The 22,632-nt window shown below is 52.7% G+C and overlaps 6 protein-coding genes across 6 annotated transcripts; 5 read left to right on the forward strand and 1 right to left on the reverse strand.

Annotated features, from left to right (window-relative positions):
- Positions 1 to 6: 6 nt before the first annotated feature.
- Positions 7 to 650, forward strand: MIND_00624000 (uncharacterized protein; the record flags this gene model as incomplete). Its single annotated transcript, XM_037362985.1, has 3 exons — positions 7 to 159; positions 216 to 339; positions 391 to 650. 3 exons carry the CDS (start codon positions 7 to 9, stop codon positions 648 to 650), a joined length of 537 nt encoding a protein of 178 aa, XP_037220906.1.
- A 211-nt stretch (positions 651 to 861) lies between these two features.
- On the reverse strand, positions 862 to 2,025 carry MIND_00624100 (uncharacterized protein; the record flags this gene model as incomplete). Its single annotated transcript, XM_037362986.1, has 2 exons — positions 862 to 1,531; positions 1,580 to 2,025. The coding sequence occupies 2 exons, from the start codon at positions 2,023 to 2,025 to the stop codon at positions 862 to 864; spliced, it is 1,116 nt and encodes a 371-aa protein (XP_037220907.1).
- A 2,799-nt stretch (positions 2,026 to 4,824) lies between these two features.
- Positions 4,825 to 5,482, forward strand: MIND_00624300 (CTR copper uptake transporter; the record flags this gene model as incomplete). The annotated part of the gene is made up of 2 exons (XM_037362987.1): positions 4,825 to 5,336; positions 5,383 to 5,482. Exons 1-2 carry the CDS (start codon positions 4,843 to 4,845, stop codon positions 5,480 to 5,482), a joined length of 594 nt encoding a protein of 197 aa, XP_037220908.1. The 5' UTR covers positions 4,825 to 4,842.
- Positions 5,483 to 6,223: 741 nt separating this feature from the next.
- Positions 6,224 to 9,077, forward strand: MIND_00624400 (FHA domain-containing protein; the record flags this gene model as incomplete). The annotated part of the gene is made up of 5 exons (XM_037362988.1): positions 6,224 to 6,835; positions 6,890 to 7,030; positions 7,080 to 7,184; positions 7,235 to 7,402; positions 7,449 to 9,077. The coding sequence occupies 5 exons, from the start codon at positions 6,224 to 6,226 to the stop codon at positions 9,075 to 9,077; spliced, it is 2,655 nt and encodes an 884-aa protein (XP_037220909.1).
- A 591-nt stretch (positions 9,078 to 9,668) lies between these two features.
- MIND_00624500 (F-box domain-containing protein) lies at positions 9,669 to 11,893 on the forward strand (the record flags this gene model as incomplete). The annotated part of the gene is made up of 4 exons (XM_037362989.1): positions 9,669 to 9,752; positions 9,795 to 10,225; positions 10,277 to 10,502; positions 10,553 to 11,893. 4 exons carry the CDS (start codon positions 9,669 to 9,671, stop codon positions 11,891 to 11,893), a joined length of 2,082 nt encoding a protein of 693 aa, XP_037220910.1.
- Positions 11,894 to 17,040: 5,147 nt separating this feature from the next.
- Positions 17,041 to 19,605, forward strand: MIND_00624600 (Reverse transcriptase domain-containing protein; the record flags this gene model as incomplete). Its single annotated transcript, XM_037362990.1, has 5 exons — positions 17,041 to 17,107; positions 17,163 to 17,274; positions 17,326 to 17,421; positions 17,460 to 18,464; positions 18,525 to 19,605. The coding sequence occupies 5 exons, from the start codon at positions 17,041 to 17,043 to the stop codon at positions 19,603 to 19,605; spliced, it is 2,361 nt and encodes a 786-aa protein (XP_037220911.1).
- Between the last annotated feature and the right edge of the window lie 3,027 nt (positions 19,606 to 22,632).

Below are 22,632 nucleotides of genomic sequence, written 5' to 3' on the forward strand. Positions count from 1 at the left end.
CATAATATGCTTTATTCTATCCCTCTCGTTTACGTCCTCGCCCTCGCCAGCGCAACCTCTGCGCACATTTCAAAGGCGCACAACTCTCCACTTGCAGCTCGCGATGGGGATCCCTCAAGCTGCGTAGCACCGTGCAATGACCTCAGCACCGCTGTCCAGGTGGGTATTTTCCACCTTGTTTATCTCTTCAATGTTGGTTAAAACATTCCCTGAAGAGTGCCAACGGCGCTGTCGCCTCCCTCTGCTCGCAGAACATCGTGTCCAAATACGCGAGCTGCTATAACTGCGAAGTCAAAGTCGGCAGTCTCACGCAGGCCCAGGCGCAAGAAATCGTGGACAGTGGGTCTTGTTTTTTCACGAAGTCATATGCGAAATCCTGAAATCCTGCAGCGTTCGTCAAAGGCTGCACTAGTGGCGGGCATACCCTTAAAAGTGTCACGATTTCCGGAGGTTCAAGTTCTGGAGGAAGTGGTGCAAGCGGGTCGACTGGCTCGACCCCAGATAATACCACATCCGACTCAGGATCGTCGGGCAACACCACTGCGAGCAGCGATGGAAAGACTGGAGATGCCACTGTCGCTCATGCTTCGACTCTCGGTCTGATCAGTGTGGCGTCGTTCCTCAGCCTCTTCTCTTTTGGGGTCTTATAATAGGGTTGACTCTGGACACCTCTAGCCTGTCATTTGAGTCTGATGTTAATAAAAAGATGGTATGGATAAAAATACAGTGAGCGAATCTAAGCAAATGAGACCCGAGGTAGTACAAAAGTCCGCCGGAATGTCAAGCAAGGAATTGTGTGGAGGGAGCAGACAATGCATTAAGATGAGTGGTAGATCTGTAGGTCAAGTCCAAACACCAGGACTACGCCGAGTAGGCGGGTGGGGCTGGGGTCATGGCATGTTGTCGTGGGGGTTGAGGCTTTTCGTTGATGGACGCGGCAGCTCGAGCGGCAGCAGTTCCAGGCCCTCTTGATGAGCCTGCTGCTGAGGAGCTCGACAGGGTTGAAGGACCAGACTGCGAGTCCTTTCCCGTTGTCTCACTCCAGCTCGTGGACACAAGGCTTGTAGTGTTTCTCGGTTCATCGCGATATGGTGTCGAAACACCGAACTGTGTGAGTAAAGGCTGGGCATCGGCCGAAATTGATGGGGCTGCTGGGTATAGGGGCTGGTGAGACACAGATGTCGGAGCAAAGAAGGGTACGACTTCAGGCTGCCGATTTTGCGCGTAGCCTGGGTGCTCCGAGTCGAGATTACCACCCCAAGAGTCAAAAAGGACACGACGGGAATGCGGCCGCGATTTGTCCTTCATCCGTCGACGGTAGAAAAAGAAGTAGAATGCAACAGCAGCTGCAATGAGGACTGCAATTCCGACACTAATCCCAAGAGCAGTGGTGAGTGTATCATTTCTTCTGGGAGTCGTCAAAGAAGCTGCGGAGCTAGTCGCTGAGCTTGCGGCCGATGAACTGGTAGCAGACTCTGATATCGAATTCGATGCTGAACTGGACGAAGAGGTATCATTATCCACCGTGTACCTGCGAAATGGGAGTTAAAAGGGACATGAGAGCTAATGAATGGCACACATGAACCCATCCACAATTCCCTCTCCTGTAGGCGCAATGCTAACTACCAACGTATGGAGGACATTTGCAAGTCCGGTTGCCGACCATGCTACACTCCATTGTGCGGATTCAGAACCTCCAGGAGATGTGGTAGATGCAAATGGGTCGGTGAGATTGATAGTGAAGCCTGGGCCATTATCGAGCGCTACATGTGTGTTGACAGAATATGGCCATCGGGGAGCGAGGAAATAGACGGAAACACCAGTGAAGGTGAGCGTGGCCGTAGCAGACAGGTCGCTACTATAGGTATGCGAGCCCCCAAAGTCTAGATTTGATTTGTGGTCCGTCGAGAGGTCCCATAAGCCACGATAGACAATGGACGTAGTGTCAATGTCGTCAACCGTGACATTCACCAGTCCATTCACCACCATCGCCAGCAGCGATAGTGGGAGGAGGTAAGGTCGCATTGTGGATGTATGTGAACCAGGAGGAGCGTCATGTCAAACGTCCTGGGCGTACATAATGCTGTGCAATAGGTGAAAACACCGAAACACCTTGTCTCAACCTGGTCTTGTTTTGGATGCATCGATTTCGTCAATCCTATCTATAGCGCGGTCGAGGTCGAAGAGCAAGTGAAGAGGTCATGGTGTGATCAGTCTTCCCACCCTTTTGATTCCATTCTTTCTACTGCATACGGGCAAGGGCTCTTTGTAGACGTCCGTTTTTTTCTGCTGGTCACGGTGAGCTGGCTATGGGCGGTCGCCAAGGTGCTTCAAGCTCTATGTATAAGGTTTCAAATTACCCACCCAGACACTCGTGAGTTTTGAGTTCTGATTCGCGGAGTGCTCATGCGGAGACCCGAAACTGCAGTTTTCTTTACATATGCTGCGCAACCTTTGCCTCTGCTGAGCTCTGTTATGAACCATATAAAGTAAGTAAGTGCCCCGTTGATATCGTTGACCTTTGCTAGCGCTCGACGCGCCCATGTGACTAACCCAATCGCAATCTGACCAGAGGATCTCGACCCTGCGCTCCTTTGTGGATTACCGATGGTATACTTCTTGTGCTACCTGGTGCTTCTACTCCCAGCCCGTCCAATCGCATTCACAGTTCGGCTTTCTGACGAAAAGCTTTGGAGCCCTGCCAGTGCCATCTCGTCTGGGTACATATCTTCTAAATATGTTCAAGACTTCAACTTTGCTTTAACCTCGAGTTCGCCGCCGCCGCGATAGGCGACTTTACGCGCAGGGTCGCCTCAGCATGTGGTCGTGTCAAGGCTCAAACTGGCAAGCCCGAGCCCCGGCGGGCCGGTCCGGTCCTCTCCGAAGTATGCGGTTGGGGCTGCCTGAGAGTAACTACGGCAGATATTGCGGCAGAGGAAGATCGGTGACACAACTTACTGCCGGAACCGTATCAGCAAAGGCACAAGCTTGGAAGGACTTGTAGTCTACTGCCACACCAAGTATCAGCAAGAACACCCTGCAATTCGCGCATTTATGTGTCAAGGACGGAGATTAATGCTGAACAGCGACGCCTGTAATGTGGCAGCTGCTTAAGCAATAGGTTCGACAACGTGAGAAGGCTCAAGTTACCTCATCGGACAAGTTATGTAACAGGTAAAAAAGCAAGATGCTGGCCGGGGCGTTCTGCAAAGGATGTCTCAACTCCACCTCCAGGTTTTTACCCGTTCCATTGGCGAAGGCTCAGCAGTCCCCAAGCCGAGCACCTCGTCGCTCCTGTAAGTTTTCTGTGCGTTTTGTAGACTTCCACGGCCTGAAATCGGTTAACAGTACGCTTCTGACCGCATCATGGCTGAACACCGCTCTTTATACGTTTGAACTGGTTCTGGCCTACCGCTACTTTACAACCCACTCTTCCAAATCGGCTGTTCCCGTATCGTACAAGATATGCGTCGCCCTCATCGTCTTCTTCGACACAGTGGCGACAGCTGGGGTTTTTACCCAACTTGCCATCATCCTTGGTGGCGCGATAACGACCAACTTGCGCTTGATTTTGGCACCATTGGCGGTGGGTATTTTTTCGACATTTGCGACAGCGGCGATCGTCCAGATGTTTCTATGCTATATGTTCTTTGTGTTGTGGGTGCTTTCTATTCCTAAGGCTCAAATCTCAACATCTGCAGAACAAGACACAAACTTGTGTGCTGTTTCGTGCTGCTACTCATTCTGGCGCACGTGAGTCTCGTCCCGTCTGTATCCCTTCACGTAAGAAGCATTGCAGTTAGCGCTACTCTTGGCCTCTGGAACGCTGGTCATCACCACAGAAAATGTCGTCGGAAGCGTTCTGACAACGATGGAGTTGGCATTTTGTGACGAATTTGTTTACACTTCCACTAATTTCTCCATAGGATTGGCTCGATCCTTTGTGTTGTGACAGACGTCGTTATCGCCGCGCTGCTCGCGTGGAGATTCAGCGTCATGATTTTCAGCTTGCCTGGAGAACGAAGAACGCGACAGTATGTCCCGATGCAGCAGAGTTCCTCAGGCTTTATTGACTTGTACTCCAGATTGCTAAAGAAAATCCTCTCGATAGTTGTCAGCTCTGGAATCTTGGTCGCGGTGAATACACTGCTCGTAATGATCCTCCTTTTGAAACAGAATCTAGGTTTGTGAAAAGTGATTGTCCCCGTATAAACCAACTCAAAGTACTTTCCTTCAGCATTCTCGTTCCTCTTTACCTGTCAGGGTCGAGTCTACTCTCTGACTCTACTTGGTAACTTCCTCGTCGGTATACCTGCTCTACAAACCCGAGATCCGAGTCAAAGTTGGGGGAATGTGGGAGCACTTAGCGCAGTTGTCTTTCACGCACGTACATCCAACCAAGGCTCTGGCGAAGACATCGAAATGCGCTCCATGTCAAAAGAAACTGCCAGGAACGGGGTCGCGGCTCGAATATCCATGGGCAACGTTAGTACTAAATTGTTAGTTTCCCGTTCAACTTACAAAGTCTGGCTTAGCGACGGCAGTCCATTCAAGTAGGCGCCTCTGCTTTCCATCCTTCCGACACCGCATTCGAGATGGAGAACACGAATAATAAGAGCTGAAGATACTTACTATAAACATGTGTGATGTTGGTTGGCTGAAGTATATTAGATACCTGTCTATAGTCGATGTGCTAGCCTTTATTAATGTTAATTAGTACGCGGTGACTTGCGAGTTTTGAACGAGGAATACGAAAATACCTAGTGGTGGGACGAACAAGGGACGAAGCAGAACAAAATTAGACTGTGATGGCCGGCCGTATCCATCTTGCTCTCATCCGCCATGTCGTTGCCTAGGGCCCTTCTCCCCCTTTCCTCCCTGCTATGTCTGGCCTCTATCGCCGTTGCTAGCACCAACAGTCATGTTGCTCGACACGCCGCTAACGGGATGGATATGTCAATGGACGACGGGATGGCGATGGCAAACGGGACCATGATGCCCATGCTACATTTCTCCCTTGGCGACACCCTATACTTCGAAGGCTGGGTTCCCCAAACCAGAGCAGCCTTGTTTGGAGCCTGTGTCGGCTTGTTTTTGCTTGCAATCGTAGATCGCTGGTTGGCGGCTGTGCGGTCGTTGGCGGAGGCAGGTTGGCGTCGAGAGGTTACGAAACGACTGGGAGCAGACTGTGACGATGATAAGAACAAGAAAGCTCAAGGGCTAATTAGGAGGATTCGGCTACAGGCACCACCATTTGTTCTTGCTCATGACCTGACGAGAGGTCTGTTGCATGCGCTCCAGGCTGCGCTGGGGTTTGCATTTATGTTGGCTGTGATGTGAGTAGTTTGCCTAGATTTGCAATCTCTCTAATTTCTCTCGAAGGACGTTTCAAGCTGCCTACATTATAACTATTCTCGGTGGGCTGGGCGTGGGTGAGATGCTGTTTGGGAGGTATCGTGCTGCGGCCGATGGAGCACACTAACATGCCAAATTATTGCCCACGACTGCATGTAGACTATGCCTTGTACAATATCACACTGACAACGACTCGAGATAAATGATAATCTTGGGTTCGTCCGCATTTGGACAAGATTTGGAAAACTTTTGCAGGCAAATCGAATGCGTCACAATCACGCCTCCGTGTCACGCGTGTTGTTGACAACCTCAACCTCTGCCACTCTGCACATGGACCTCCCAGGACGTTTCGGCACCGTAGCGCTCTTACGACAAAACACGATTGACGACGTGGTCACCTCTTTTGGTGTAGACACAGATGTCGTTTCATTTGGACGCGACCGAACTTGTTCTGTTCGTCTCTACTACCCCGACGTAGCGCCAATGCACGCCCGCATCGTGTTCAATGATGCCAAGAAAGCGTTTCTCGAGGTCATAGGCGAGCATGGTCTCATAGTCGATGGCTGCCAGGTCTTTCCCAACGTGGGTCCGACCACCAAGACCATCGCCCTTGCAAATGGGAGTGAAGTCCATATCCATGGAAAGAGATTTCGGTTCACGTATCCACCAAAGGACATGCGTGCCGCCCTTGCCGCCTCGCCTGCCAGTACGTTTCTGCTCGTATGTTTGCCACTTGTTTTTCTTGAACAATTTCCACTAGGACCCGCCAATCGCGCTTTACGACTTTCTATGATTGCCTCTGCACAAGTTTTTCTCTCCTCGTCCATCTCCCAACCCACGAGAAAACCTTAGAATCCTCCAATCGCCTATGCGCGCCCCACCACGTTCACCGTCACCCACCAAATCGAGGTTTAACACGACCGCCCAAGACGAAGAGTCTGAAACGATCACACTCGTGCAAGGCTCATCACCACGCGTTGTCGAGGAAGAGAAAGATCTCGTCATTCTCGAAGACGTTGAAGTCGCGGTTCCTAGCCCACAACCACAGCAAGTCGTTCTTCCGCCGGCACCGCCAAAAACTCCCAGACGACAGAGCCTACATCGCGCGGTGCTGATTAGGAGTGCTCATCGCGCTGTCCTGGCAGCAAATGCGAATCCTATCCCCACGACCAACTTTATGCAAGGGTCAAGCTTGGCACCGCGAACAGACAATGCTTCTCCATCCAAACCGGTAGCTCCAGTCTCCCCTACCAAGGGGAAATATGGTGCCCCTGCAGAGGATGATGAAACAGACAGCGACCACACTGATACTGAGGACGAAGAGGAAGAAGTGCGAGCGCTCGGGTTGGAAGTCGTCAGCGTTTCCAGCGGAAGTGAGAGTGAAGAGGACGAAGAAGATGAACCACAGCCCCCACGCCAGACTCTCAGCTGGCGCAAAAGTCTCGAGCGACTGTGGCCATTTGGAAGAGTCAAAGATGAGGTTAGTATTGTTCTAACATTCGTGTTACTCTTCTGAATCATTTTGGTTTACTAGGAGGAGGAAGCAACGCTACCACCAGCACCGGCACAAGACGACCATGACCATGACGAGGAGGAGGATAATGATGATGATGATGAAAGAAACGAGCTGCAAACACCAGTCGTGTCACCGAAACGCAAGACTATAATCACACCAGTCAGTTCTTGGTTCCCCGTTTTCTCAACTCATGGTATTCTTCAATCAGACGCAGCGCTCACCAACCAAGACCCCAACGCTTGCCCAGCCTCCCTCTCGGCCAACGACGCCGTTTGGCACTCGCAGGTCACCAGATAAGCCCACGAATGCTGGCGTACGTCGCCTTGATTGCCTTGTTTTCCATGTATCTGACCTTTTGTCCAGAATAGCACGCCATTTGGTGCAAGGTCGCCCGTCAAGACAACACCTCAGTCGATGTCCCCTCAGAAAAATAACTCCATCCATAACTTCGCGGTTCCGCATCCAGCTGCGCGGACCCCGAAAGGGTTCGGGAGACGAGGCTTGAGTCCAGTTGTGGATAAAGCGTTGGAGGTATGTTGCCGGTTTCGTTGTATTGATAGAGCGTTGATAATTGTAGAAGGAAGAGCCAATGGAAGTGGACTCTGAGCCTGACTCACTGTATGCCGGACTTGCAGAGGAGGCACGCTCTACCCAACAGAGGACGGTTACACCGCCACCGACAACGTCAACAACACCGACTACAATAGACAAACACCCGAAACTCAATCTCGCCAATTTCATGACGCCGCAGGCACCACGAACAGGTGCAAATGCTTTCCGCATCTCAAAAACTCCAAATCCCAATGCGGCTCCCGGTGGTGTTTCGCTGCAATTGCCAGCAAGACACTCAGTCGCTGGTGGAGCGCAACGAATCAGGATTGAAGATTCGCCGTGGAAAAAGCCTAGTAAATCGACGCAGTCTGTTGTTCCTGCTGCTGCCACGCCAGTCGCAAGTCGCCCACGGGTATCAGAAGCGGAACGAAAAGCGATTTCGGAGCGCAGAAAGAGTGCCTTGACGGCACCCGATATGTTCTGGGCTGCTGGCGCTCCGGGGCTTTCGCCGCGCAAGTCTCCAGTAAAAAAGATCGAGAAGCTGGACGATGTAGATGAGGAAGGCCTGAAGGAGGATAAGGATGCGACAAGAATGTTGCGAGAGATGATGGACACGGTGGATGTGTTGAAGAGGAGGAGGGAGAGCATTATGGCTGATGCTGCTGATCGGAAGAGCTTGGGCGGTGGTGGAGTCATTGGGCCTTTGTTGTTTGCGAGCGGGACCAGGTCTTTGACGCCGGCGGTGACCACCAATGATGACGATGATGATGATATGGATGTCGATGTGCCCCCACCGACAGCGCACAACGAAGAAAGTAGACCTTCGCCCTCTTTCTCCCCTCTCAAGCAGAAGGAAACAGCTGAGCTTGAAGGAACCAAACCACCCTCTCGACGCGGACGGAGCAAAGCTGCGGCAGAACCAGAGCTTGAGGCCGGGCCTGACGAAGCAACCCCATTGCCTGAAATCGCTCCAATAACGACCACCAAGACCCGCCGTGGAAGATCTGCTTCCAAAGAACCTGAAAGCGAACCGGTTAAAACAAGGCGAGGACGATCTGCTGTAGCGACGACTGTGGGTCAAGACAATGAAGACGATGCTCCCGTGGCTACGACACGCAAACCGCGAAAACCGCCCTCAGTCAATACATCCCAGCCGAGTTTTGCACCTGTCTCAGAGCCGGTGGCCGCGAGACGTGGTCGTGCGGCTTCAGCAGCGCCGGCCAGTGCCCCAGAACGCAAGACCAAGACCAGAGCCCGATCACGTGCTGCTGCTGACGAAGAAGATGAAGAGATGCAGGAGGATGCTGAGATCGAGGTAGTGAAAGTTGTTGCTCCCACTGCGAAACGAGTTGGAAGGACGGCAGCAGCTGCAAAGAAGGTCAAGGAGGAGGAAAGTGATCCTGTTCTGGGGGCGACAAAGGCTGCGAAAAAGACACCGGCGAGAACGACGAGGAAAGGTGCTGCAGCAGCGTCTGCGCTAGCGGCTGTTGAGAAGGAGAATGCGAGTGCGTCAGAAGAGGTTGTGGAGACTGCAAAAGTGAGGCTGTCGAGGAGCAGGAAGGCAAAGGAGGGTGTCAGTGAAGTTGTTGTTGAGGTCGAGCAGCCTGTTGCAACTGGTGCGGCGAGGCGGACGAGGACTAGGACGAAAACGTGAGGAGGAGGATGCACAATGGAATGTCAAAGTTTAGCATCGAATATTGGAAAGCTTTTTTTATGATCTTAGTTAAGTATGTATGGGATAAACCGAGCACTGGCTGAACGAGCGTTTGATGTCATCACATTGAAAATCGCACGGTGCGCAACTATATCCACAACCTCAATCGTCATGACTGCGTATACATGTCCTAGTGGCTATAACAGGTCCGTGGAATGAACTACCATTGAACAACTTATCCCTTGCAAGGGAATCTTTCCCGTTCCAGGCCGGATGTTTTGACCAGTCGATTGAACGGCTCATAACCCAGGACAGCCTACGCGACGGCCGCTGAGCCGTTTCTGACCAATCTATATAGACACGTATGGGCTCGGTCCTTGCTAACTCGCGGGTTGTTATTACGACTGGCCCATCTTGCGGAAATCAGTCTTTCGACATGGGCCAACGGAATCCCTCTGGCTTTCTATTCTGGAGATACCAGTGATGCAAGTTGTGTATGTAGTCGATTGCTTTCCAGTGTTGTTGCAATCGATTTGACTCCTAGGTCACGGTGTTACGCTCCAAACCCACTTGTTATTGACCCTCACTCACATGCCTCTACTAACGATCGCGACTGAGGTTTTGCTCTTAATCTGCGAGGAACTCACAATAGAGGATGTGCTCTCGCTCCGACTGGTAAGTGCTCATCAGCAGTGTCACTTCACTAACCCAAGCTAGACATGTCATTCTCTCGCTACACTCACCCAGATGAAGATCCTCTGGACACGCCGCCTGACCGAATACGTGCACAACTGGGCCCACATCGCGCGCTATCGGCAGCTGGACGCACGTGACGTGGAACTTGTCATCCGGCGTCTGGCTGTTCTGCGGCAACAAAAGCTGACCGGCGACCTGACGCCCGCGCGCACGTGGCGGCATCACGTGGGGCAGCGCATCCGCTGGCTGGGCCTTGCGCGCTCGCGGTGGCTCTTCGTGGCGGCGTCAGACGGGGACATAAGCAAGATTGCGTGTTGGGACCTGGCCCGAGTGTTCAAAGGCAATGAAGACGACGCTCCGCTCGCCACGGCGTTCCTCCCCTCACAGGTTCACACCGCCAGGATGGAAGAACACGGTACGACGGCTGTGCTCGCCCTCGGGCTAATGGACCCGTGCGCGCGCGTTTGTTTCTGAAACTGCTCAGGGGCTGATGACCATGCAAGGGTTGTTGCGCTGAATGTCGTGTCTTTCGAGCTCGGAGCGGAACGGGCGACATTCAACAGCATCCGGGTGTTCCCGGAATCATCGCATGTGCTGTTTCTCGAGGGCCGCCTCGTCGGATGCGCTATCCGGAACGGCGCCAACGAGCCGCACGTGGTCGACTGGGTCGCGGGCGATGTGCTGGCTGCCGAGCGGCCGCCCAGTCCCATGGCTATCCCGGGCCAACGGGTAAGGACTTTTCTTTTCCCTCAGTTAACAAGATCTTACAAATCTTTCAGAGTGTGCCCCATCTAATGGCTACATTCAATAATAACTTATTACTCGTCGTTATCCGCAGCGAGACTGTGGAAGTATACCGTCGGTATGCTGATGGGTACGCCTTTCACACGTGCCTGCGCTGTGTGCCGCCCATTTGGGAAATTGTTCGGCCTCTGGGACAGACAGCAGCGCTCCAGTTTGTCGCCTTGACCGAGCATGGCGTCGCACGATTGACAATCGAGTCGAACGACGAATTTTGCCGCGATATCCGCCTTTGCAACACCCTACTCTATCCAATTCCCGTTGCTACTTGTGACGTATCATTCGACCCTCAGGCTTTCCGCATCCATGTCGGCCGGGCGGCACGGGAAGTCATGTGGATGTCCCCCTCACCTGCATGGTCATGGGGGTATAGTATTACAGGCAAGGAGGCACCCACAATAGTCGTTGCGTCTCTGCCCACAGACCTGCCAGTGGACGTGGAGGATGACCATAAAATGGCTCTAGATGGTTTCAAGATCTCGTGGAGTGACAAGAGCCCCCACGCGCCGGCTTTCTGGGGCACTCCCTGTCTTGATCTGGACGAGGACGCTGGCCTGACCGTACTGGGCACGTGTTTTGGAGAGCTCGCTGTGTACGACCACCCAGGCCGGTACGGGCAGCTGCCTCCCAGTCTTCGACTTCCCGCGCCAGAATGTAAGACTCTTGCATTCCAAAATGCAGGAGTCCTCCCTATACATCCGATTTTCCTCGGAATACCCCCCGGCCCGACGCTACGCATGTCAGTCGATCAGCTCGCGCGGTCACGTGCTGTACAGTGGGCGGGCGACGCTTTCGTCGCGGAGGTGGATCCACTGTGGGGGACGGCCGCGCGCTTCCAGCCTGCGCCCCACCCGCCGATGGAGCACTACGATAGCACGCCCAGTGGCCGTTTCTGGGATCAGGACACATGGGCCGGCGGGCCGTGTGACAATGCGTGGTGGCTCGCCGAGGCGTACGGTTTCCCCGGCACGGTCCTGCCACAGGCATTCCGCGATGAGAGCGCGGACGGCGGGGACACCTTTTTCCTTGTTCTCCGCCTCCGCATCACCAATGCTGACCCCGATGCCGGCCCACTGTTTGTTGCGACAATGTCGACAAGTTCCCTTGAGGAGTATGAGTTCTGTGCAGTGCTGGCACAAGGAATCGACTGGGGTACTGAGTCAGAGATTGACGAGTATCTCTTTCGTCACCGTGCTGCCAGTGGGACAGAGTCACAGCTCCGGCCAACAGCGCTGGCAGAGCGGCGGGCATATTTGCTTGGGATGCGAACACACTCAGGCTGGCAGCGTAAAAATAAATTGGTCAAAGCATGTGCATAATCTGAGTCCATTTCATAGAGCTCGGGGTAATATTCCGCGCAACATCCGGTGGAAAGCGGATGCACCTAAGACAGTTCAGATCACTTAGCTTAATCTGTATTTAAGTCAATTGGTGTAATGCATATGGAGTTGAAATTCAGTCAGTCATTGAATATGCTGGTACCAACTCCTGAGGCACTAGAGGAGCCAAGTGTCAGCATTTTTGATGCACCTGGCACGCCACGGCCTTCACGAACCAAAGTCTGCATCTAATCTGATTTCAAATGACAGAGCTCTGATCTAAGCACAGCTAATTAATAGTTTGATTGGCCGGGCATACCGTGCTTTCACGCAAGCCACATTCCTTCAGATAAATGATTTCCTGGTGCATTGCCGGTAAGCAGACATTTAGTTGCCCTTCATTTGAGTTCAAGTTACTCACCTCCCTTAATTTCAGGGACAAGAATTCGGTCGAAAGTCTTAAGTCCCCGACGCCAGGTGCGGGATCCTTGGCCCAGGAGTCAAGCCTGTTAAAATCGCTTGAGCTCCCTACAAGGAAAGATAATGAGACAGTCCGAATCCACGATTTGTGGAGCTTGGCAGGTATGTCAAGTCACTTTTAGTTGAGCTGTCATTTAAGCTGAAAATAAAATGAGGGTACATTACCAGCTGGGGGGAACTTTTCGACCTACCTCCAGACAATATGTTTGAGGTTGAGATAGGTGGCTGTTTCCATCTAGCCCTTGATAATTATGTTGAGTGGATCAAAACCCTCCGCGTTGTTAAAACGGAAGAGCCCGAGCGAAGCACCGAGGCAGCAAATAGTATGCCTACAACGGCTTCACTTGTCATAATGACATCGACGCAGGCATCTGTCAGAGTCTCGGCTGCCTTGACTTGCAATGCACCATCTTGGCCTTTTGGACGGCTTCGCAAAGCTATCCACAAAACAAACATTAACCATCTTTGTGCACTCACCCCCAATGCTGGCACAGATTGGGAAGATCCTCACCGGTATCCGCGCTGGTTAGCACATGACGGATCAGTAGTCAAGTTCACGCACTGTGCAGAACCAAATGCACTGCTCCTGTGCGTATTTTATATTTTTAGTTCAAATGTTGTCTAAACTACAGTTAGGCTTGACCCCTACCACCAAGATTATCAAGGAGCATTGGTAACTGCTCATGTCATAGCAAAAGGCACAAACAAAGGAAATGCCATTCCAGTGTGTCTCAATTGTTTGCACATCGGTCAATGTGTTGCTGTTCATCGACGCAGCCTTGACAGCAGCCTCCCTTCCGGTGATCTGGTTGCATTTCAGCTTCGGGATACCAATGATCAATTAGAGTACCCAAGCAGCAGCACCTGCTCGGCTCAGCAATGCGAGAACCTAATCACCTCTGCTAACGTGGTGCGATGTCAAAGTTGCCTTCTTGCTGACTTTTGCAGCAACATTTGTCTCGATGCCACCCCCCCGCATAGCTCCGAGATGGCTAATGACTCAAAATGTGCCTATAAGCGTCAGAAACGCAGCCCACATCATAGTAAGCATGGTTCTAGTCAATATGAACTGCACTCACTCGTAACCAAAGCAAAGGGTTCTGCCCGTCGTGTATAGATCATGTACATAGAACCCCTGGTAGCTTTCCCTCGCACTGGCAAGGTCGAGGGTTTTGATGCACCCAGGCAATATATAGATTCATAATCTTGTCGTCCTCTGTAAGTGTCAAGTGTGTGACCTGGCGGTCCCAGAATAGCCTCAGCACAAGCGGGACTAGCCATACAAGTTGGAGTACCCATGCTTCGCCAGCCACTCCCGCACGCCGTCACCCGACTGGCGATATCTTTCAGCCAGAGTCCGACAGTCTTCGAAACAGACGCGCGGTTAGAGACGAGCATCATGTCAAGGCGGTGGAGGAGAGTTCGGCGAGGAGCGAGGGGAAGAACTCTGTCGCCGGTGCGCAGCTCGGTGCAGATTCACAACCCGTTCAAGTCATTCAATGAGCTTTATGACTGCGTGTCTCTGCGTGTTCCTGTTCTAGTGGTGCCAACCAGTCCAGAACTACCATCGAACAACTTATCCCTTGCAACAAGTTGCAAGGAAATCTTTCCCGTTCCAGGCCGAAGTCGATTGAACGGCTCATAACCCGAAAATTGTCAGGACAGCGTATGTACGCAACAGCCACTCAGCCGTTTCTAATCAATCCGTAGACACGTATATGGGCTGCAGCTCGATCCTTGCTAATACGCGGGTTGCTATTACGACTGGCCCATCTTGCCGAATCAGTGTTTCGATATGGGTAACGGAATCTGGTGGTCCGTCGGCGACAATGCTTGTCTGTCGAAGGCGAAGGAACCCCGCTGCTTTGCTGGAGCAAAGGCTTGCTCGATGTCGTGCTGGATGAACCTGTGAGGGAAGAAAGGAAAAGAACCGTCATGAAGGAGGCTCATGAAGGCCTCCATAAGCGATGCAAGGACATGTTGGAGAGCGCTATATAGGCGCGATGCAGTATGGGTGGCCCGTGCATGGGATATGCCGGGCAGGAGATATTCCGGACCGATGTCACGTGCTCCTCAGTCGTTTCCCATCCACGACTGAGGTATGCCGTTCCATTCATTCCGTAGCTACCTACTTATCATTGTAGTCTTCTACAGGTAGCTTCCTATGGAGTCGTTTCCCATCCACGACTGAGTCTTCTACAGGACAATCATTCCCTCTTCCGGGCTATCATAGAGATCTTCAATCCTGGAGCAGTGATTTGCGCGCTCTCTTCGATGTATTTACTAACCTCTTTCTCAGCACTCCCGCGGGAGCTGACGCGTCGAACGCCGCTTTCCGCGTAAACGGCTCATGGTCACAATAGGCAACAGTCATGCGGGCCACCAGAATATTTTCCCCTTGCCAGTGGACATACGTGGACCTCACCAGTCCATGATCCTTGCCATAGTCCACACTGAAACTCACTGATGGCCCAGTTATCGACGGGCCGCAGCCGCCAATACGATCCCATACTATCAGATAGTGGGCAACCTCGCTCGCAATGAAATTAAATCGCTGACTAGCATTTACCTCCAGACAAACAACGGCATTTTATTGGCAGTCAAGTCTTGACTCCTTCGACTAACTTAGAGCCATATCCGCCGCCGGTACCGCGAACTAAATTCGCTGCTCTCAGGCTCGGCATTCAAACTCGGCGTCAATCTGGCAGAGTCAACTTTGCAACATCTCTGTTTTGATTCCGTCTGTTGTGCCTGTCGACTTCCTCATGACGTTATAGTCTAAAATTGTGAGGACCACCCTAGTCTTGAGAAGTATGCGACCTTTAACTCTTCACCTTAGATAGTGTTCCGCGGCGCATGAACCCATGAACCCAATGAATTTAAAGAATGAAAACAACAACTCGAACAAATTCAAGAGCAGTATTTCCTGCAGTTACCCGCGGATATCGCCCGTCCATGCTAACAAAAATATCTTGTCGATCTGCTCGGGTGAGGGCCTAGTCATAAGGAGTACCGGCATCCGCAGACCTTACTGGCAGACCGCTGATCGGTGTGCGTTTGTGTTGAACCCACCTTGGGCCGATCTCCGTTCAAGTCCATATCTCGTCAAACTACGGACGGGGGAGTATAAAAAGCAAGCATTAGGTGGGAAGAATCATCGTCGTAGCATCTCTCTGCGATATGCTTTCTTTTCTTGCTCCTCTCCTTCTCGTTGCGCCGTCAACGCTTGCTGCCATCGGTCCCAATGCCGATGTTACGCTTCGTCAACGCCAACGTCGCCCCCGATGGCTTCAGTCGCTCGTGAGTATTGATGTCCCCCGTTTTTTGTGGTCTTGACCCTGTTGGACAGTGCCGTCACCGCGAACGGCCTGGTCCCCGGTCCACTAATCACTGCGAACGTTGTATGTAATCGTACGGGTCTACCTCCCGGCCAGTGGCAAGCCAGTGGTCGTTGAACTCTATGAAACAGGGCGACCAGTTCAACCTCAATGTCATCAATCAACTGACTGACCATACTATGCTGCTCAGCAGCTCGATTGTGCGTCAAACTCTTGCAAAAGTTCATATGGGTTAACCCGCTTTTTAGCATTGGCATGGTGCGATCTAATTCAAGTTCGGTGGGCACGGCACCCAGATTGACGGTATATATCAGGTTTCTTTCAAAAGAACACTTCTTGGGCCGATGGGTAGATCTGTTCTGTTTCCTTGTCAAATTTGGATTAACTCCGTTGAGGCCTTCTTTCGTGACTCAGTGCCCTATCGCTGCAAATGACTCTTTCCTGTATACTTTCGAGACCGCTGGGCAGCCGGGCACGTATTGGTACCACAGCCATCTCTCTACTCAGTATTGCGATGGTTTGCGGGGAGCCATAGTTGGCAAGTCGCAGTTGGTGATTGAATCTTATCTTATCAGTGATGCAGTGTATGATCCGAATGATCCACATAAATCACTTTATGGGTACGTTTTTTGCGTTGATTTGTCGATTTTGTTGCTCTTCCTCCCCCGACGCACGTCGAAAGGAGCCTCCGCTGGTCGCGGACCTCGGCCTCCAGTACTGGCTGGACCTCTCAGCTCACGACCACCACCATCAAAATTTTGATGGGCCCAAAACATTGGGACCTTGTGTCTATAGATACAAGAGGGGATGGTTTGGTATCGTCGAAAAGACGAATATCTAGTGAATGAGGCCTCAGAATAATGCAAAAGTGCCTTGCACATGGGCATTGCTGAAATTGTTGTCTGGTTACCAAAGACCAATTAAATGACGACGACACCAAATACCAATTGCCAGATATGTTTGGGTCTGAGTCTTGGGCCTGTAATCTGTGAAGTATGAAGAGAGGTTGGGTTGGTGTGTGTCGCCCAAATGGGCGCGCTGGTGGTGAATACCTGACAATGGTAGTGTACCGGGCCAGCTAAGAAATGGGGCGATAGGCAATCGGTTGCGTGCACTTTCAAGAGCTTGGTACCTGGTTGGTACAGTGGAAGAGTAGCGTAAAGGAGCCTCCTGGTCCTAGGCACTGATACCGAGGAGAATATAAACAGCTGGTAGCTCATGAGGAACACATATCATCCTTCTCTCTTCGTGTTTGCTGGTGGCTGGCCCACAATTGCTTCCCCGGTTCAATCTTACTGTGCTTGCTCTATCTGCCTACGTGCTAGCGCGATGGCTCTTCTCAATCATTCCCTTATCTCTCTTGATCCCGACTTCGACCCAGGTGTCGACCGCATCAGTGGGCCAACTGCTCTGCCTCCCTCCCCGCGGTGCTGGGTGCGGACTGCATTCAGACCCCAGTGATAGAAAGCGGCGGCGGCCGACTTCAGCTGGCAATGGGGAAACTGTGGTCGATGTTGGCAGCACTGCGGACGTAGTGGCTGCATCTGTGGCTCCGGGAAAGACGTGTGTAAAATGAACATGGCTCACTGATTCTGACCTGACATCGTTTGGTAGTTCGCAGGAGTCAGGGGTCGGTGTCGATGCTACTGCTCTAGCAATGGCTCTCACCAACCTCTGTGTCTGCGGCGCCTGCTTCTCAGAGCTCAACTGGTGCTTCTCCCTCGGTTGGCCCAATTCCGACAAATAAGCGTAGTATGCGGCGCTCAACGACTGCCTCCTTCAACGCCGCCTTGGCAGCAGGAGATGTTCAGGCTGCTGCTGTGGAGTCAGGCTCAACGACGACAGTGGACAACAACTTTGCATTGTCATCTCTTGGTGGCACCCCTCAGCAAACAGGGGGAAAGTGTTGCGGCGCACCGCTCGCGTACCGACGCAAATGCAGGTATTATGGCGAAGAAACTGGTGGCCCTGCAGTCGGATGTTGCCTCCCGCGATGTTGTGATAACTCAGCGGTTGCAAGAGGTGACCTTGTTGTCCACGGAGCTGCGTGTTCAGTCGGAAGGCGCCAAGAGTTCGCTGGATTCGATGGGTCGCCAGGTTCAAGACATCCAATCTAATCTCACCGATGTTTACACGACATTGGGCGCCTCCGTTCGAGCGGGCAACGCCCTCCTTACCAGAGTGGACAACTTGACTGAAAAGTTGGATTCGGTCGTTGCGGCAATGGATCGTCTCTCTCGCCTTCCAGCAGTCAGTACCGCGAGTGCCTTGCCTGCCGCAACTGCCTCTTTACCCCAGGTGGCCACTAGCTCCAATCCACCTATCACTCGCTCGTTTAATGATGCCTTCCCCGCGGCCCAAGTCATGGGCTCGATTGCACCTGAACCGAAGTCCAAGAAGCGAAATACTTCCTCAGCAGGTCCTTCAGCGGGTAATGCACCTAATAACGGGCGGGTGGATGTTCTCGTTGCTGGAGTATCAAAGCAAGGGAATGCTTTGCCGTTGGCACTGGGGCTGGTGGCTTGTTTCCCTTCAATGGCTGGAATCAAGCGACCGGTGCTTTCGGCAGTACGTGCCGAGGGCCACGACGAGACGATTAGTATCCGCTTCAACTCTCACGCAACAGCGCAAACGTTCCTGTGGAAAATGCTTCATGAACAGCCGGCGGATGCGCGTGGTCAGAGAATGTCGGCATCGTTGGCTCCGGTGGTTACATCTGACCCTTGGGCTAAACTGCGTGGAGACGCTTCTGGGTAGATATACTGCTCTGTTTGGTATATCTCCTTACTTAGTATGCTGTATGTTTTTTGCAGACTTGCAATCTCCTGTTGGAATATACATGGAAATTTGCCTCTGAAATTGACGCAAGCAGACATCGTCGCGCTTATTGAGGCTAATGACGTGGTAGCTTTCCTGGAGACATGGATGCGTCAGGAAGAAGAAGAGAGTCTGCCAATTCCAGATGGATACGATGTGGTGGTGCGTTCCCGAGCGGACTATGAGGATGGTTTGCAGCAGCATGGCGGGTTGGTGGTAGTGCTGAAAGCAGACCTAATGTTCACAGTGCTCGAAGATTTGTCCACAAGTGAGCAAATTGTTCTCGACTTCTCTTACTTCTATGTGGTCTTTGCATATCTCTGCCCCGAGGGTTCCGACTGGGAAAAATGGACTGACATGGATCCTAAGGAGCGAATCGCGGAGGCTCTGGCTTACTGTCGCGTCAATCGGCGGAAACGGTGCTATTGGCTCGGGGATCTGAATTGTCGTACGGGTTCGGAAAACACAACAACTGTTGTCTTGCCTCGCTCGTCTGTCGATGTAGTACTGAACACGCGCGGTCGTTGGTGTCTGGGTCTGGGCGGAGAGCTGGATTTGGTGATTCTGAACGGCTCGGAGTACGACGCTGATCAGCCTGGCAAATGGACTTCCTGTCAAGCAATGGGGAATTCAGTAATCGATTACGCTTGGGTTTGCACCGATGCGGTCACACAAGAAACCAAACCCAAATTCGTGGTGAGCGATAAACTGCGGAGATGGTCCGATCATGCAGTAATATCGTTGTTTGTGAATGAAGAGGTGGACATTGTCGCTATGGATTACTCGGCAGACATGTACCCGCAGCCACCTCCACGCAACAATCCCGACCCCCACCCTGAATTGGATGCGTTGGTGGACTGGGCCTTGCGCTCCGCACGCTCCGCAGAGCAGCAGAATATCGATTTCTTTGGAGAGGTGGTGGTATCGACCTCAGCGTTAAGTGTCTATATTGCCGCGGGGTCTCGGGACGGGGAATGGATACAAAGTCTTGTGGGGTACTCTTCATGGGTGACTCGGCCGCAGGAAACAGAGCTTTTGGAGTGCCAGGGCGCCAAACGGAAGCTCGTGCATTACTGATGGCCGTGGCAGTCCTGGCTTCGACAACACCGTCTTACCGCACGTTAATCGTTTACTCGACTTCACGATACATCATCCGCTTGTTCTGCTACTGGGCCGGGAAATTGGCCACACGGGCCTGGGACTGTGCAAATCCAGACTTGGTGCAACTGGCCGCAGAACACTTGCGTGGGAGAGCGGCTGCTGTAGAGTTCCGCCATATTCCTGCCACAGAAGCACCGACAAAACGCACACTTGCGACGCGCGAAAGCAATGGCCCTTCGCGGAGCACGCAGTAACACGACAGTGGTGAACTTGGGCATACCGAGGGTGAAACCTGTCAATATTGACAAGCCAGTTCCGTCTACTACAGGTAGCGCTAAGATCTGGTCAGCACTGCCAGAGGTAGACTTACGGGAGCGACGGGTAGTGAGGGTGAGGTTGTCGGACTTACCGGAAGAGCATGAGTCTCACCGTGGGCGTGCTGCGGAGAGAGAGGCTCAGAGAAAGAACCTGGAAGTGCTGGTTAATGCAGAGTCAAGTGCCGAATGGTGGAAAACCATACGGCGATGGACAGATCCGAAGCCGCGCACTGCCCGCATCACTGTGGTCCAGCTGAAAGAGGACTATGCTGTCCGTATGAACCCGCCAGATGTTCTTCCTCCCCATTTTGATGCTGAGGCTCATCGGTGGAACGCGTGCATGGCTGGGCTGATACCGACACGCCACAACGGACCACTCGCCGAAGAGGTACTTCTCGCGTCCTTTCACGGAGGAGGAGATTGCAATGGCCAAACGGAAGATGAAGAAACACGGGGCAAAAAGCGCTTCGGGTGTTGACAAGCTTTCTCACTGGTGTGAGAAAGAACAAGAAAAGCAAGAGCCCTTCAAACTGCTCTAACTGCAACCAAAGGCTACAGCACAACCAGAGAGGGAGAAGAAGAAGGAAGACTTTGAACTGTGGGGGAAACTCTGCTGGGGGACTATGATATGATATGGGAACTAACTAGGGACAGGCTTATATACCCTACTAAACTAGGAGCTAGGAGAGAGGAACCAGGAACAGGAACAGGACCAGATGAACTAAAGGAGTCCGGAAGGACGGCCTATCCGGATCAATGCTGACTAATCGATGCTGATGAGCCTCCGAGGCTCGTCATCCAGGAAGACTTTGAACTGTGGGGGAAACTCTGCTGGGGGACTATGATATGATATGATATGGGAACTAACTAGGGACAGGCTTATATACCCTACTAAACTAGGAGCTAGGAGAGAGGAACCAGGAACAGGAACAGGACCAGATGAACTAAAGGAGTCCGGAAGGACGGCCTATCCGGATCAATGCTGACTAATCGATGCTGATGAGCCTCCGAGGCTCGTCATCCCCTCCCAACTGAAAATGTGACCGTCCCCGGTCACTCACAAAAAGGTGGAGAGGAGTGCCTGTCAGGTGATCGGAAGGTCACGTGGAACACGAGATAAGCGTCGGAGGGGTTCGAGAGGTTGTTGCTTGCATCAGTTGATTACACAAGCCGTTTGTTGATTTGTTCTGTGGGCGGCGGACAGCAATGCTGGAAAAGGGTGAGAGACGGCCCGGAAGGGTAGTTGGCAGCAAGCCACATCGGCAAGTTATCGTTCGCCGACACCGGACTGAGAGGCAACGGGGATGTCAAAGTGTCAAGGACGCCGGAGGGATCACGCGCAGGGGCGAAATCTTGTTCGGCGGAGGTCGGAAAGGGAGATGTTGAAGTGCGGACATTATTAGGTTTGGTTGTCGCTAGGGTAAGCTTTTCGCTGGCCGTTGGTGCATACTTTTGCAGCAAGAAGGTAGCCTGACACTCGGGGGAGTTGTCCGAAAATGTTGAGGCGAAATCAGCGGGACGGTCGGCCTTCGGGCGGTGATCGCTGATCGCCGGCGATAGGGCTGTGCAGCTAGTCACTTTTGCTTCCGCCCCCATCGTCTGTCCTGCTCGTCTCGCCGCCATACGGGCCAGCAGCACGCGCTGCTCGATGGCGATCGCTTCAAGACGCTGTTCGTTGCTTAACACGAAGGACTGGGGGCTGGGAAGTCGTGCGGGAGTGGCGGGAGTGGCGGTTTGAGGGAAAACATCCACAACGAGTTGTGTAGCGGCTGTGGCTTCGGAGTGCCACTTCAAGACGCGCTGGCGCAGGTAGGGGAGTTGAGGGTCCCGAGGTGGGTACCGTCCGTTAGGCAAAGTGACTTTGCCTTCGCTGTTGCGACTAACGAGTGCATTTTGTAGGTCTTCGAGAATTTGCGGGCAGTCGCGGATGAAATGCGACATGCTGCTGCAATACGAGCAGCCGGGCGGGCGCTGGACGAGTTTGGGGGTGGGAAGAACATGGAGGAGCGTTTCGACGGGAGATGTGGCAGCCGACTCGCGTGTCTGGCTGGCGAGGAGGGCTACGAGGTCATTAACCAAGGTGAGCAACGTTTTCACGTCCGTTTCGAGTTGTGTGGCGGTTTGTGGTTTTCCGGGACTTGGCGGGCTCTCAGAAGCGAGCTGGGAAGGCGGAGGGGGCTCCGGGATCGAAGACGACGCCGCGAGGACGAATTTCGCCGCGTCATAGACGTCCTTCAAGTCGTATGGGTCGTCTAGGTGCACGTTGGGCCGCAGAATTTGAAGCCGTTGCTTCACGGAGGTCTGGAGCGAAGCTGGTTGGAGTGCGCGAAGGAAAGCGCGACTCCGTTCAGTCTCGGAGAGGCGTTTTTTGGAGGTGAGGAATATGGAGATGCGAGCGAAGGTGCGATAGAACGTGGCGAGGTCGTTTTCGGAGTGGATTCCAACTTGAGAAGTCGAACGCAGGTGAGTTTCCCAATCTTTCAGAGTGTACAGATTGTCCTCATCGTTGCCGGCGTAGAGCTGGCGGACAGCAAGCTTAAAGTCGTCGTAGGTGGCTGCTGTGTCGGCAAATTCGTCGATGCCCTCGACGAGTTCTTGGTCATCGACTGATAGGTACCGTGCGCAAGCTTTCTTGCGCTGTTGTTCATCACTGATCTGCGCCAGATCGAGAAGGTATTCGACATCC

Source organism: Mycena indigotica (assembly GCF_014461135.1).
Source record: "Mycena indigotica strain 171206Taipei chromosome Unknown Mind.scaff0005, whole genome shotgun sequence".
Classification (NCBI taxonomy): Eukaryota; Fungi; Basidiomycota; class Agaricomycetes; order Agaricales; family Mycenaceae; genus Mycena; species Mycena indigotica.